This window comes from Psittacula echo (assembly GCF_963264785.1).
Source record: "Psittacula echo genome assembly, chromosome: 14".
Taxonomy (NCBI): domain Eukaryota; kingdom Metazoa; phylum Chordata; class Aves; order Psittaciformes; family Psittacidae; genus Psittacula; species Psittacula echo.
Window position 1 is genome coordinate 712,515 of NC_137750.1, and position 14,143 is coordinate 726,657.

The 14,143-nt window shown below is 59.6% G+C and overlaps 2 protein-coding genes across 3 annotated transcripts; one reads left to right on the forward strand and one right to left on the reverse strand.

The window, feature by feature from the left end:
* Positions 1-101: 101 nt before the first annotated feature.
* LOC308227193 (uncharacterized protein) lies at positions 102-5,007 on the forward strand. 2 transcript variants are annotated; one of them, XM_080629578.1, is made up of 4 exons: positions 102-329; positions 1,537-1,687; positions 2,220-2,358; positions 4,473-5,007. In XM_080629578.1, exons 1-4 carry the CDS (start codon positions 217-219, stop codon positions 4,508-4,510), a joined length of 441 nt encoding a protein of 146 aa, XP_080485704.1. In that variant the 5' UTR covers positions 102-216; the 3' UTR covers positions 4,511-5,007. The 2 variants fall into 2 exon arrangements, 1 of the variants encoding a protein (XP_080485704.1); XR_013958012.1 differs by having other exon boundaries at positions 102-334; positions 1,537-5,007.
* Positions 5,008-6,518: 1,511 nt separating this feature from the next.
* On the reverse strand, positions 6,519-13,558 carry LOC308227216 (ubiquitin carboxyl-terminal hydrolase 36-like; the record flags this gene model as incomplete). The annotated part of the gene is made up of 16 exons (XM_080629627.1): positions 6,519-6,647; positions 6,738-6,853; positions 7,050-7,341; positions 7,494-8,213; positions 8,686-9,345; positions 9,561-9,690; positions 9,903-10,003; positions 10,211-10,351; positions 10,603-10,714; positions 11,019-11,098; positions 11,218-11,288; positions 11,700-11,767; positions 12,021-12,123; positions 12,397-12,507; positions 13,010-13,231; positions 13,306-13,558. 16 exons carry the CDS (start codon positions 13,556-13,558, stop codon positions 6,519-6,521), a joined length of 3,309 nt encoding a protein of 1,102 aa, XP_080485753.1.
* Positions 13,559-14,143: the final 585 nt, after the last annotated feature.

Sequence of the window (14,143 nt, forward strand, 5' to 3'; positions counted from 1 at the left end):
CGCAACCCCGCCCCCGAGCCGAGCCGAGCTTTAGCGAATCATCGCGAGGTCTTTATTATCGGCCCGGCACGCGCAGCGCAGGCCGGGCCGGTGAAGTTAACGGTGTTAACACGGACTTCTGCGTGGTAGGGGTGGGAAGGGGGAGCAAGAACGGGAGGAGCAACATGGGCCGTGGACCGCAGCCGGGGTCATGGAGCTGGAGCTGGAGCAGCAGCGATGGTCCTGAGGCACTTGGCAGGAGCTCCCCCGAGCCGGGCTCCAGGCTTGGGGGGGAGAAAGGGCTGCTCCAGCCCTAGGCGCAAGGAAGCTGCTGAAGGAGCCCGGACAAGGCATGGTAACGGTGTAACAGACTGGAGACTAGTTGCGAAAGAGTGTGTGCTGAACGGAGTAGAATGGCAAGCCCCCTTGCTGGAGGCTTTTCCGGTTTTAGCCGCAGGAGGCCATGGGGGGGGGGTACGAGTGGCAGCCGTACGACCTTAAGACCCTAAAGGATCTTGCTGGCACGGTCCAGCAGCACGGGATTAGTGCCCCGCAGGTGTCCACCTTGGTGGAGTGTGTTTTGTCCACTCCAACGTCTCCGTATGATGCGAGGCAGCTTTTCCGAGGTATACTCCCGATATAGAAATGGTGGTTGTTCTTAGAGCTTTGGCGTGAGGAAGCTGCTACGCTGATAGCCACCGAAGGGGGGCAGGGTGGCCCTTTGGCGGGGACCACGACAGAGATGTTGACGAGTGAAGGGCAATTTGCCACTCCACAGGACCAGATGAGGCGGCTGAGAGGGCGACACTGGGTGGCAGTGGGGCAAACGGCACTTAAGAGTGTTTCGAAAGGTGCAGCAAGCTGAGGGTCAGCATCAGCTGTATCTGCATGTGAGGCAGAAGGTCGGAGAAAATTTCACGGATTTTGTAGACCGGGTACACAGTGCAGTTACGGTCGCAAAGCTGCCTGAGGCTGCAAAGGAAGCAGTAGTGGTGCAATGTCTGAGGGACAGTTGTACCGCTTCTGTAAGGGCGATATTGCAGCAAGCGCCGCAAGAGCTGTCGCTGCCCGGGTTACTGCGGTGGTGGGCCACTCGGCAGGGAGAGGCGCACGCGGCCCCCATGATTGCAGCGTTACGGGCAGCTTGGAATCCAGACAGCAAGGAAGTGGGAGGTACTAGAACGACCCGTTGTTACGGGTGCGGAGGCTCAGGCCATCGAATCCGCCAATGCCCCTCCCCTTTACCAAATAAGGGAAAGGGCGGAGACCTGACCGAGAAAAACCACTCTGGCTTGATCTGCTGCCGGTTGGGGGGGGGGGGGCCGGGCCGTCATCGTGCTCGCGACTGCCGGAAACCGCGGTCGCGACAGCAGCAGCAGCAGCAACGGCAGCCGCAGGGAAACGGGAAGTGGAGCGTTGTGAGCCCTGGCGACACTCCTCTTTGTGCGACAGGGCAAGGGATGGGGGGGGTCCCCACAATGAGCGACAGCAACCCTCAGAGCTTACCCTGGGGGAATCCTGCCTACTGATGGCATTGTCTTTATCCTTGGCTTCTAGGCCGGAGTGTTTAGTTTGTTTTCAACATACCTTACCGGATATGGAACCTCGCTCTTTTACATGTATTGCTATGCTTGACTCTGGAGCTGATTGTACCATGGTGCCGCAAGAACAATGGGCCGAAGGCTGGTGGACGTCACCACGCGGTGAGGTACAGGGGATGGGAGGTCTGCAAAAGGTCCAAAGAAGCTGCGCTCCTATTCAGGTCATTTTGCAGGGGGGATCGAAAGCAGATCAGGAACAGAGAGTATACGTTAATGTCTCCGTAGGACTACCTATAACCTTACTAGGCCGTGACGCCTTAAGACAGTGGGGATGTCATCTGGTCACTCCTTTTTAGCACGGGCCACTGCTGTGATACAGCCGCTGCAGCTACAGTGGAAGAGGACGGAACCAGTTTGGATAGAGCAGTGGCCCATGTCTGAGGAGAAAGGAGCAGCGGTGCTAGAATTAGTGACTCGAGAGTTGAAACTGGGTCATCTAGAGCCCTCGGTTAGCCCTTGGAACACCCCTGTTTTTGTAATTAAGAAAAAGTCGGGTGCTTGGAGGTTGCTACATGATCTGCGAGTGGTTAATGCATGTCTGGAAGACATGGGTCCCCTTCAACCTGGCCTTCCCTCCCCTGTTACCATTCCTGATGGGTGGCACATTTGTGTTTATAATATTATGGATTGTTTTTTCAGTATTCCGTTGCATCCAAAGGACAGGAACTATTTTGCCTTTTTGCTTCCCACGACAAATCATCAGCAGCCTCGACAACGCTTTCAGTGGACCATGCTGCCACAGGGCATGAAGAACTCTCCAATCATCTGCCAGCTAGCGGTAGGTTGAGCATTACAGCCAGTGAGGAAGTTACTGGTACAGGTAATACATTATATGGATGATATCCTGTTAGTGGCTGAAACAGAAGAACAGCTCCAAGGTGCGGGGACGACGCTGTACAAAAATCTGGAAGAACATGGGCTGCACGTTATTGTCGTGAAAGTGCAGTGAGTTAGCCCCTTTAAATATCTTGGCACCTTGATTGGACCTCGTGAGGTCCGTCCACAGTTATGTACAGTCACTAACACTGTCTCCACGGTGCATGAGGTGCAGAAGTTGGTGGGCCAGCTGCAGTGGATGAGGGCCTTTTGCCCCATTCCTGAGGAGGAGTTAATCCCCTTTTATCAGTTATTGAAAGAGGCTACTTCCATATGGGATAAGCGAGAGCTTTCTGAACAGCATTGTCGACTGTTGTTGCAGATACTCACACGTGTACAGCAGTGTAGTCTCTGTAGGTTCCAACCGCAGCATGAGATCTGGGCTTTCCTTTGGGTTACAAAAGGGGCAGGGATTGGTTTAGTAGCACAGGGCTGGTCACCCTTACAGTGGGTGTATGTCTCGAAAGGGAAAAAGGCGCTTATACTATGGCCGGACTTATTAGCGCAATTAATGGTAAAGGTGCTGTCAGTCGACATTTGTTTGCAATAGAAATCGCCTGCTGTTTCCTCCTGTGTTCCTTGACTACGTGGGAGTTATATTATCCTTTGTCGGAAAAGCTACAAGCTGTTGTGGCAGGTTTTCGAGGTCAGTTTGCTGCACAAACTCTGACTCCTTGGGATGCTGTGGTGCAAGCCACGGCATTGCAGCCTCATGCCTGGGTAGTTGAGAATCCAGTTACGGGAATTACCATTTTCACGGATGCCTCCTCCCGTACTCAACAAGGTGCATATGTGTGGCAAGAGGAAGGCGTCTGGAAAGACGGGCGGGTCCAGGCCCCAGGAAAGTCTGTTCAATTTCTGGAAGCATATACTGTAGCTACTGTGCTATGACAGTGGTCAGCGGACCCCGTTAATGTTGTAACAGGTTCTCTTTTTGTCCGGAAACTTTTGAAGCAAACAATGTGGGCCATTGAGGCTACGGCGGAGTGTGCGCAAGTCCTTTTTCAGGCTTTGTCTGAGCGAACTGCTGAAATTTGCCCAATACACTCTAATAGTCAATACACTGTAAGAGTCCATCCCTGGACTCCTAACTGAAGGTAACAATAGGGCAGACCGTGTTGCACAAGGTCTGCCAGTCCCTGACTGTTGCGCTCCAGTTTTTACGGAGACCCCTTTTCAGCATGCCAAACGCTTACACTCCTTGTTGCACATTGGTGCGAGAGTGTTGGGATGGGCTACGGGTCTTTCACGAGCACAGGCTGCGGACGTTACCTGTCTATGTCCGACCTGTGCTCACACCCCCTTATGGGAAGCAGGTGTCAATCCCTGCGGCTTGTGACCTAATGATATTTGGCAGACAGATGTTACTGAATATCCTGCCTTTTCTCCTGTGCACTATTTACATGTCATGGTTGATACCTGTAGCAGTGTCATCTTGGCTACGGCACAACGCAAGCAAGACACTAAAGCAGCCGTTTTGAATTGGCACGAGATCATGGTGATTTTGGGAGTCCCTAGCCAGATCAAGACCGACAACGGTCCAGCATATTCAAGTCAACTGGTGGCCTTGTTTTTAGGACAGTGGGGCATTGAACATAAGACCGGTTGTCCTTATAACAGCACTGGCCAAGCTATCGTCGAATGCGCGCTCCGGACTCTGAAAGCTCCCCTCGTGTGTCTTGAGGTGGGGGAGCCCGTACTGGGAGAAACTCCCGCAAGCCGCATGCGCTGACTTCTACTTTCTGCTCTGACTAGTTTAAATCAATTCTCGCATGGATCAAGTGAACAATTCCCGATGAGCTCACACTTTGCCCCACCTCTAGACAAACCCCTGTATCCACAGGTATGGGTGAAAGATCCGGAAAAGGGTAAGATAGGTCCATTTGCCTTACGTGCTCACGGGCGGGGCTATGCCTGTGTAGAGGGTGAGACTGGGCTACGCTGGGTACCGGCAAAATGGTTATTACTGTATTTGTAGTTGTGTCTGTAAGTTTGTATTTGAGCTCTGTTTTACAGGTGGTGAGTGGCGCTTGGCTGTATCTGGGAGAGAGTGATACAACGAACCTTTGGAAAGAGGTGCAAAATGACATCTATGGCCCCTTGTGTGTCCAGATGACTTCACTCACGGATCCAGTCACGACATGCCTTATTAATGGAAAACGAACTTTGTAGCTGGCCGTTGAATACGACAACACTCAGGCCGGAAACACCCGCGTCTAGGTCCTTTTTGGCTGGCGCTCTGTGTTTGTTAGTATTAGGATGGTTGTTTCTTTCTTGTTTGGTTTCTATAGTATGCACCATGTTTGAATACTTAGTGACACAAACCCTTCTTACTAGTTAATTAGAGTTACGAGTTGCTTATCTGGAATATCTGTTAAAACCCTGAGTTTTCTAGTCTTGAGGCGGGGCAGATGTAGGGACTGGCGCACGGAAGATGACGTGATGTGACGGGAAGTTGCCAGGAGGGGCGGGACCCAGCTGACCCTAGGGAGGCGCTTAGGCAACGTATATAAGGAATTGTAACTGCGCAATAAGTTGTTGTTGACCCGCATTCTGTGAATGCTCTATGTCTCAACCCTAGTTTGGAGGGAACTAGTGCTTCCGTCCCTCACCACACGAGTAGCGAGAAACTACAACCATGCAGCGCACGGGCGGGACGAGGGGCCCTGGAGGTGGGGGTTTTCTTTTCTTTTTAATGTTTCTCTTTAAGACGGTGAAATTGCCCGGACTGGTCCAGTACGACATCTGGGACCTGACAGGGATGCTCAGCATGAAAACACCTCCCAGAGCTGCGGTGGGCGCACCGGACGGAGCCGTCTCAGACGGGCAGCCCCACGACGCATGCCAGCACCGCTGCAACAGGGGAATGGCTCAGAGAAAGCGGGACCCGAGGTGCGACGGGGGGGTTTAAACGGAGGAGCAAGGGGATTCCTGCGGCTGCACCCCAGTGGGCTGGTTGCTTGCAACTGATCTCACACAGTAACCTCCCTGCTGCCAAGCACAATCACTTCTAGGGTAGAACAACAAAGTGCAATGCACAACTGTCACAGGCAGGAAACCAGCCCATGAACCCTCTGCATCGGCACCAGCAGCACCCAGGCAACCGCAGCTCATGGGGAGAACGGCCACCAGCACAACAGGCAGCATTGAGACCTCGGTTTGAGATCACACCCAGCCTGACTCCAACCTCCTCTTCAGCAAAAGCCTTGCTGAAGGAAAACCCATCCGCCAATCCACAGGAACCTGCCTCAGAGGCCTGCGGCAGGTGCATGAGCCCAGCAGCACTGACACCGCAGGCGGCTCACGAGCAGCAGCAGCAATGGCCTAGCGCCGGGGCAGGAGGAGGCCGGCCCCAGTCAGAGCCGAGCAGGACCCAGGAGCCCACCCTGTGTGCTCGCCCCAGGCACCAGGAGCCGCTTCTCTCCCGGCGCTTCCTCCTCCACCACCCCACCTGCAGGAGCGGGTCCCGCCGGCCCTAACCCAGAGCTGAGCGCTACCAAATCAGCAACACATCTTTATTGCCGGCCGCGGCCGCCCCGTCCCCGCGAGGCACCAAACCCCATGCGCAGCACAGGAAGGGCCGGTGAAGGGGATGGTGTTAACGGTGACTCCAACGTGGTGAGGAAGGAAAGGGGGGGGTAGGAAGGGCAAGGGCAGCCCCAGGTGCGGACCACAGCCGGGGTCATGGAGCTGGAGCTGGAGCAGCAGCGATGGTCCTGAGGCACTTGGCAGGAGCCCCCCCGAGCCGGGCTCCAGGCTTGGGGGGGAAGAAAGGGCTGCTCCAGCCCTAGGCGCACGGAAGCTGCTGAAGGAGCCCGGACAAGGCATGGTCCTCCTGGGCTCCTTCACAGCAGAAGGCAGGGACATCGAGCGTGGAGATGCGGGGAGCGGTGTCCTCTTCCCTAAACAGGCAGCTCCCAGGGCAGGGCTCCATGGCAGGGGCCGCTCCTCCCGCTCGCTGGCATTCAGGCTGGAAGGAAAGGAGCGGTGTGAGCACCCGCCATGCAGCTGCCCTGCGCCTGCCCCCTCCAGCTCTGCTCCGGGCCCCTGGACCTGCTCACCTCAGAGGCGGTGGCGCAGGCTCGCTGCCTTGGCCGGATGCGTCACTGCCCAGAAGCTGCGCTGGCGGTGCAGCCACTGGCAGGGGTTGTGGTGTCTCTGCTCCCTCCTCCGCTTTTTAACCTTCTTCACCTGTGCAGAGGCAGGAAGGCTCTTGGGGTCAGCACACGGTGGCCCAAGGTTCTTCCCACCAGCCCAGCCAGGGATGGGGCCAGCACCCACCTTCCCTCTGTCAAACTCCTCATCCCACTCATCGATGATGGTCTTCCTGCGGGCTGAGGCTGCAGACTGAATGGCATCCCAACTGACAGCCGAGACGTCGCCATTCCAGGTCAAGACTGCAAAGCAGCGTTGTCAGCACGGAGCCCCGGACCACGCTCCACGGCTCCCGCCGGCACAGGGCCGGGGTTGGAGCCCCTCACTCCAGGACCCCACCTGGGTACAGCAGCCTGGCTCTAGCTTGGGCCCTGGCAGGGCTCAAGGCCGGGGAGCTGCGCTGCTGCTCACCCACCCAGGCAAGAAGGGATTAATTACCTTGTTTGCCATAAGCTTTGTCCAAGGAGTCCACAAGCAGCTGCTCCACCACTGTGGCCTCCAGCTGGGTCGTTGGTGCTGTGCCAGCCCCACGGTCATGTGCAGGCCTTTGGGCAGCAGGGCAGTGCCTGTACTCAGCTCCAGCCCAGCTGTCCGCTGCCACTGCGGAAACAGGCAAGGTGAGCACGAGGCAGAGGCTCATCCTCCAAGGCAGATCTCGTGCCCCAAAAGACACTGTCAGGACTAACAATGTCATGAGGGCGCAGGGTGCTTGGGCATACTGGGGCCTGTCCTGGGCAGGGAGGAGCTGGGGGTAAATCTTTACACCAGCTGCCAAAGTCATTCGCCCCGCAAGCACGACCCTGTGCCTCCACCCTGGAGAGCTGGTGACTTATCTGCCCTAATGGCCCTTTGGAGAACTGGTGTGCAGTCTCTGGTGCTTACAGGTCTATGCAGCTGCCTGCTGCTGCTCATCTTCCTCGTCCTCCCCTTCTTTTCCCTCCTTGCGCCAGAGGTTGGCTCCCCGTCCGGGTGGGCACAGGGAGGTGACATGAGCCAGCTCTCCAGGGCCTGTGAGCCCAGCGCCTCCCCATCACAGCTGGGACCTGCTGCCCCGGGCCCCTGCAGGGACTCTGAGGCCCTCGCAGCGGGAGAAGTCTCCTCTTCTTCTTGGGTGGGATGGAGACCTTCTCCTCGACCGCTGGAGCACCGAGGCTGCTGCCTGCCTCGTGCCGCCTCTTCCTTGTGAAGGAGCCAGTGGTGACCGGGCTGGGCTCCTCCCTGCTGCAGAGAGAAAGGTGGTGTGAGGGGTGGTGATGGACCAGCACTGTCCAGGGGGGAGGCTGGGTGCCGAGGGGCTGGGCTGGGGATGGGGCAGTCCAGAGCAAGGGAGCCAGATGCCAAAATCACCCCCGAGCCAGCGCCGAGGCCGGAATCGCCTCGAGGAGCCCCCCGAGGCCGCAGATGGCCTGGCTGCGGCGCGGGAGCCGGGCAGCGATGGGCACTGCTCACCTGCACGTGCCCAAAGGCAGCAGAGCCGAGCTGGAGCAGCTGCTGTTCGGTGGGAAGCAGCTGCCAGCGACTTGTGCGCGAGGCCACGCATGGTGGGCGCTCCTGTGCAGCTTCCTGCCCTGCGGGGACTGACACAAACAAAGACTTGGTGAGCTGAAGAAAAGAGCCTTCCGTCAGCCAAGAGCGGAAATCAGAAGGGGAGCCCAGGGAAAGGGGACACGTACAGGGGGTGGTGGAAGAGGAATCAGAGGTGCTTTTAGGTAGGAGCACAAAGGAAAAAAGGAAGCAAGGAAGTTTCAAGACTAGAAGCCCCAGTGCCTGGTGCTGAGCCCCGGCTGCACCGCTGTGCCCGGAGGGCAGCTCTGAGCCCTCCTGCTCCCGCTCGCCCCAGGAAGGGCTGGCGAGGCTGCCCTGTGTCCTCAGCAAGGCAGGAGCCATCTCTCCTGCATCGCTCATGGAACAGCAGCAGCTCTGCTCTCTCTCCGCAGCCTGGGCTGGGGCTCTCTCCACCCTCTCTGGCCAGGCACGATCCCCAGCCCTGGCTCTGCACTTGCTGCCAGCACAAGCCCCGCTTCAGAAGACACAAGGCACCTGCTGAAGGCCCCGGGCAGGAGCTCAGGCTCACCTTTCTGGCAGAGAGTGCCAGCTTCTTGGCCGGTGGTGGTGATGTGCTGCTGCTCTGCCCCACAGCAGCACTGGCCGACCACGGGGATTTCCCTTTCCTGCGCCTGATGGTTGTGGGGGCAGCCGGCGCGGCACTGGGGACGTCGGTGCCACAGTCCATCTTCCGAGAGCTGCTGGGCCTGCTGGTTCTGCTCCCGGCCTCCTGGGAAACTGTGTCCAGCTTCCCCACTGCAGCAGGCGCTGGGCTGGCAGCACTGCTGCTTCCCGAGTCCTCCTCCGAGTCACGGGCTCTATGCCCAGTACTCCCGGGCCGCTGGGTGAGGCTCAGCAGCACCGGGGATGTGGCCCGGGCAGGTGGCATCTTTTCCTCCCAGGAGCTCCGCTGGGAATGAGCTGCTTCCGCTGACCTTGCTCCGCTGGTGGTGCTGGAGCCCAGGGGTGACGTGGACCTGGGAGGCTCTGGGCTCTGGGCTGTGGCACTGGGCAGCGCTGTGCCCACACAGGTGGCTTTGAAGGCCGCTGTGGTTGGCAGCGATGTAACGGGCAGCTTCTCTGCGGCGGAGCCGTTCCGCAGCTCTGGTCCCGTACTCGATGTGCTGCGGTCCACGGGCACCCCGACCTCCGGCCCTGGCCCCCTCTTCTCTGCCCGCACGCTGCATCCCTGGACAAAGAGAGAGGGAGAAGTTCAGGGAGGAGAGAATTCAAGGAGCCAGGGGCACAAAGTGATCCTGCCCTCGGGGCCACACAGGCACCCTCGACTCAGCAGGATCCCTCCTGCAAACAGCCTGCTCCCTGCCCGGCTGCAGCAGAGCGGCCCGAGGGACAGCAGCTCCCACCTCCTGTGAGCACTGCCCAAGAGCAGCCTCCAGGACTCACCAGTGATGGGAACAGGGGCCTGTGGCTCACGAGTTTCTTTGCCTCTTTGGAGACGGTGCCCTCGGAGTCAGTCAGCCTGGGGACAGCACTGGCAATGGGCCTGTCCAAGCCCTTCTCTGGGCCGGAGAGCCTGGAAGAGAAGGGCACGGGTTAACTGCGAGTGTTTGACCGAATGGAATGCTCTCGATCAGAGCTGCACCCGAGAAACAGGAGTCAGCAGCTCCGAGGAGGGAGATGCTCTTCATCTACAGCAAAACCATGGCAAGGGGCTGGACCTCTCCTGCACGTGGTGCCAGCCCTGCCCCGCCCCACAGTGGGGCTGGGGGCCGCAGGTGCTCCCACCTCACATAGAAGAGCAAGTAGGCCTCCTGGCTCAGCACTGCTTTGATGTTACTGCGGCAGACCACGCTGTCGTTCATCTCGTACCACTGCCCGTCGCTGGCCTGCAGAAGGAGCAGAGAGAATGGGGTTGGGCTGTGTCCAGGGCCTCTCCTGCCCCGAAGAGCAGCAGGAACAGCACCCACCAGCAGAGCTCCTCTGGCCAAAGCCCACAGCAGCCCAGGGCAGGCAAGAGGACTCTACAAGAGTGCTTCCAGCAGCGAAGCACGGCCTGACCCAGCAGCTCCCAGCCCAGAGCGCCCTGGGCTCACCTTCACATAGCAGTAGTAGTGCCCTGAGTTGCAGCTGTCCCCAGAATGCACCAGCACTGCATAGAGCCCATACACTACAGCATCCCCCTTGTTCTCTGACATGTATGGGCGGATGTTGAGGAACTCGGGGTACGGCACGGGCTGCAGCGGAAGAGAGGATGTCTCAGGAGCCTGCACAGCAGACGGGCTTCTTGCGAGAGCAGGAGCAGCTCAGCTGTCCTGCGTGTCCATCTCCTGAGGGAGCAGGAGCTGCCCTCCCCAGGCACAGGTCACCGTGACGAAGATGCCAGGACGAGCTCCTAGCGCGTGGCTGGCCAAGAGCGGCAGAACCACCTCCCACCCTGCTGCTCGGGCCGGGAGATAGCCCCAGCTCTGCATTGCCGAGCACTCACCTTTGTGATTTTGTCCTCCTCGTGCAATGAGAACCGCTTCAGTGAGAGCGTGAGAACGTTGGAGGCTCGGTGGATGCTGAAGCGCTTTGTTGCCGACACTCTGTTGTTGCATCTGCACAGGAAGAGCTGTGTCATTCAAGCTGTTCCACCACCCAGATGATTGCCAGCTCTGGCCAAGTGGCAAACCCCATGGAAATGACCCTGCAGGCACCAGGCACCTGCTCACGGCCACATCTGCTGGCCCAGGTCCTCCTCACGAGAGGAGGGAGCTGAGGAGCGGCAGCTTTCACCACAGGCTTCCACGGCCTCACACTTCAGCGTGGAACAGGTCGAGAAGCCCTCCCGTGTTGTGGCTTTCCGCCCGCTTCCCACCAGCGCAGCCGCAGCCCCGTTCCTGCCCACAGCCCCACACGCACCCTGCGCACAGGTAGTTCTTCCCACCCAGCCGGTCTCGCTTAACAAACAGCTGCAGCGCCTGCCGTAGGTCTCTGGCTTGCTGCAAGGACGGAGGAGAGGTCAGCGCACGGGTGGCCCGGGCAGGCGACAGCGCCGCTCCCTGCCGAGACGCCGGCCCCAGGAGAGCAGGAGCACCGGGTCCCCAGCCCGCTGCAGTACCAAGATCTCCAGTGCCAGGTCCAGGAAAGGGTCGTACGTGTCCGAGACTCTCTTGCACGCCAAACACTCCACTGCAAAGGGAAGAGCAATGAGCACACCCTGGCACATCAACCTGCACCCATCGCCACCCAGCACAGCGCAGGAACTGCCTCCCCCTGTCCAGGTTCGAGCTCTGCCACGGGAGCACCAGCATGCGCAGCCTGGCACAGAGGAAGGCTGCTAATTCCACTGCGTGCTGGCACAGCAAGTGTTGCCAGGGGGTTCATTTCCTGGTGGTGATGAGCTAGGGACCCACAGCCGACAGCTCTTGCCGTCGCCACAACCGGGCTCCTGACCCACAGGTCCCACGGGACTGACCAGCTGCAGCTCTGGACCATGTCCATGTGCTCGGTGATTTTCCCAAAGCATTTTAACTACAAGGCTCCCGGCAAAGCAACAGCCCCGAGTGACTGCAGGCCCAGGGCCTGGCACCGAGCACTCACCACGGGATCGCAGGTAGCCGCCAAAGATCTGGTGGACCAATGTCGTTGCCTGGGTCTCGCGATCCAACCTAGAGACAGCAGCACTGGGTCTCACACCGCCCCTGCACCGTGGCCACCGCGGTGTCCTCAGCACAAACCCCTGGCTGGAGCTCAGAGCTGGGCACTGCAGGGGCAACGCAGCTTCCCGGGGCAAGGGCCCAGGAACACAAGTGCTGCCTGGGGAACACGCTGACCCCACAGTCCCCTCCAGCAAGGCAGAGGACCAGCGAGAGGACAGTGGAGAAGAGCAAGGACAGCCCATCAGAGAGAGGCCCCACGTACCCGGTGCAGCCACTCAGGCAGGACTCCTGCATAGCGTTGATGGTATAACGCAGGAATTCATGCGCATCCTCCTGCTGACCGAAGCGCATGTGCCCAGCGATCTCTGCAGGACAGGGAGGAGTCAGCCCCAGCGCGTGCTGTGAGAGACAGACCCCACCTCCCTCGGGGGCCGCAGGGCTTGAGCCCCCTCAAACCAAAGCGGACGGCAGACTCGTGTCGGCCACGGGGGAACCCCGCACACAGCCCGTGAGGTCACCAGGTCCCCGCAGGCTCCATGAGTTCTCCTGGCCTCATCTCAAAGGTTCTGCTCACACATTACCCCCTGCTCTCCAGCACGGCTATGGGAGGAGGGGAAGTACAGTGGAGTCATTCCTACCCTTGAGGTCTCCGACAAAGGCCGTTGGCTCTATCACGCTCCCACTGTTCTCAAAAGCCTGAGCCACGTGATTCTGCATGATACATATCATGCAGAAGCTGCCTTGGTCACCTGTGGCAGACGAGAAGATGACAGGAGGTTGGGGACACACGCAGTAGAGGTCAAAGCAGTACAGGAGACGGGGCAGTACAGTACAGGTCGGAGCAATGCCCATCACACTCCCTTTCAAAGCCACACATCAAACAGCATCTGCTGCCTGCACGCAGCCTCCTGGCCTCACGCAGGCTGGGGCCGTTTGGGACGTCCAGCTCAGTCCCCGCGAAGCCAGCAGACCCCGCTGGAGCCATCTTAGCCCTGGCTACACCCACCATGGACACAAGTGTCCCCAGACACAAGGATGCAGAGCTCAGGGATGCTGCTGTGGCTGGGAAAAAGGAGCTGTACACAGGAACAGCATCTCCGTGGAGAAGTGGCAGGAGGGAGCAGAGAAGGCTCATCCTGACACCCACACGGCCCTTGCCAGAGCCACGTGTGATACTGAGATACTGAGCCCAGCGCGGGGAGCAGGGACCTGCCAGCACAGCCGCCCGCCGAGCCAGGCCCCACTACTCACGGGTGCAGCGGTGCTCCTTGGAAAGCAGGTAGTTAGCGAGCGGCGGGGTGTACGTCAGGCACTGCACAGTGGAGTTAAGGAAACATGTGTTCCCCAGGTTATGCAGTCCCGCGCCAATTCGGTACATCTTCTCCCACTTCATGGACAGGCGCTCCGTGGGGAAGAGCACCTTCTGGGGCGCAGGGATCCCATCCTCTGGGCCCACTGGGGCGTCGCTGCTCTCTGTGGGATGAGGAATGGTGGGTGAGCTGTGCAGTGCGGGCTGCGGTTGTGCCCACTGAGCCCCCGGTACTTACCCTGCTTGACCTGCTGCTCCTCCTCGGGGCCGCACTGGGCTCCGGCAGCCTTGGCTGGGGAGTTTTTGTGCCCTAAGTTGCGGCAGTTCTTCTGCAGCTTCTTGAAGGAGCTCCAGTGGGCGAGTTTACTCCTGGCCTTCTGCGGCAGCCCCTTCTTGGCAGCCTGAGCCTGCAGATCGGCCACCTTCCCTTTCCTGCTTATCGACCGCCAGGCCTGCTTCATCATCTTCCGCAGATTCTCCATGACCGGCATGGTGATGCCTAGCGGTCTGCCTGCAGGCAGAGGCGGGCAGTTGAGTGGGGGACGCTGGGCCGTTCTGTTCCCGTCGCAGGACCGCCTGTGGCCGGCACAACAGGACACAGCCGGGGCCGCGCCTGCCGCCGGCCCAACACCGGCCCGGCCCCGACCTGCGTTTCTCGCCTCGCCCCCCGCACAAACCGCACCTGAACAGCGGGCGCCGCTGTTCTCGCACCCAACGAACGGCGCCCAACCCTCGGGGTCCGCCCCGTCAACCGCTTCCACCCCTCCAAGTCCGCTCCTCCGCGTTCGCCCAATCAGCCGCCTTGGAGCGACGACTCCTCCCGATCAACCGCGTGCTGAAGCCGTGGGAAGGAAGCTTACGCTCCGCCTCCGCGGCCCGCCCAGCTCCGGCCGAGAGAGCTGAGCTAAGGTTGCCCCTGCACCGCTTATATACTGCCGGGGACAGCGCTTTGACAAGTGGGCTTTGTGACGTGCCTATGGCGGCCCCGGGTAACACCCGGCGGGGACACCGCCCCCCGCCCCCCCGAGGAGCGGCGGCGGGGCCCGGGGGGGGGGCACGAGCATCGGCAGGAGGTC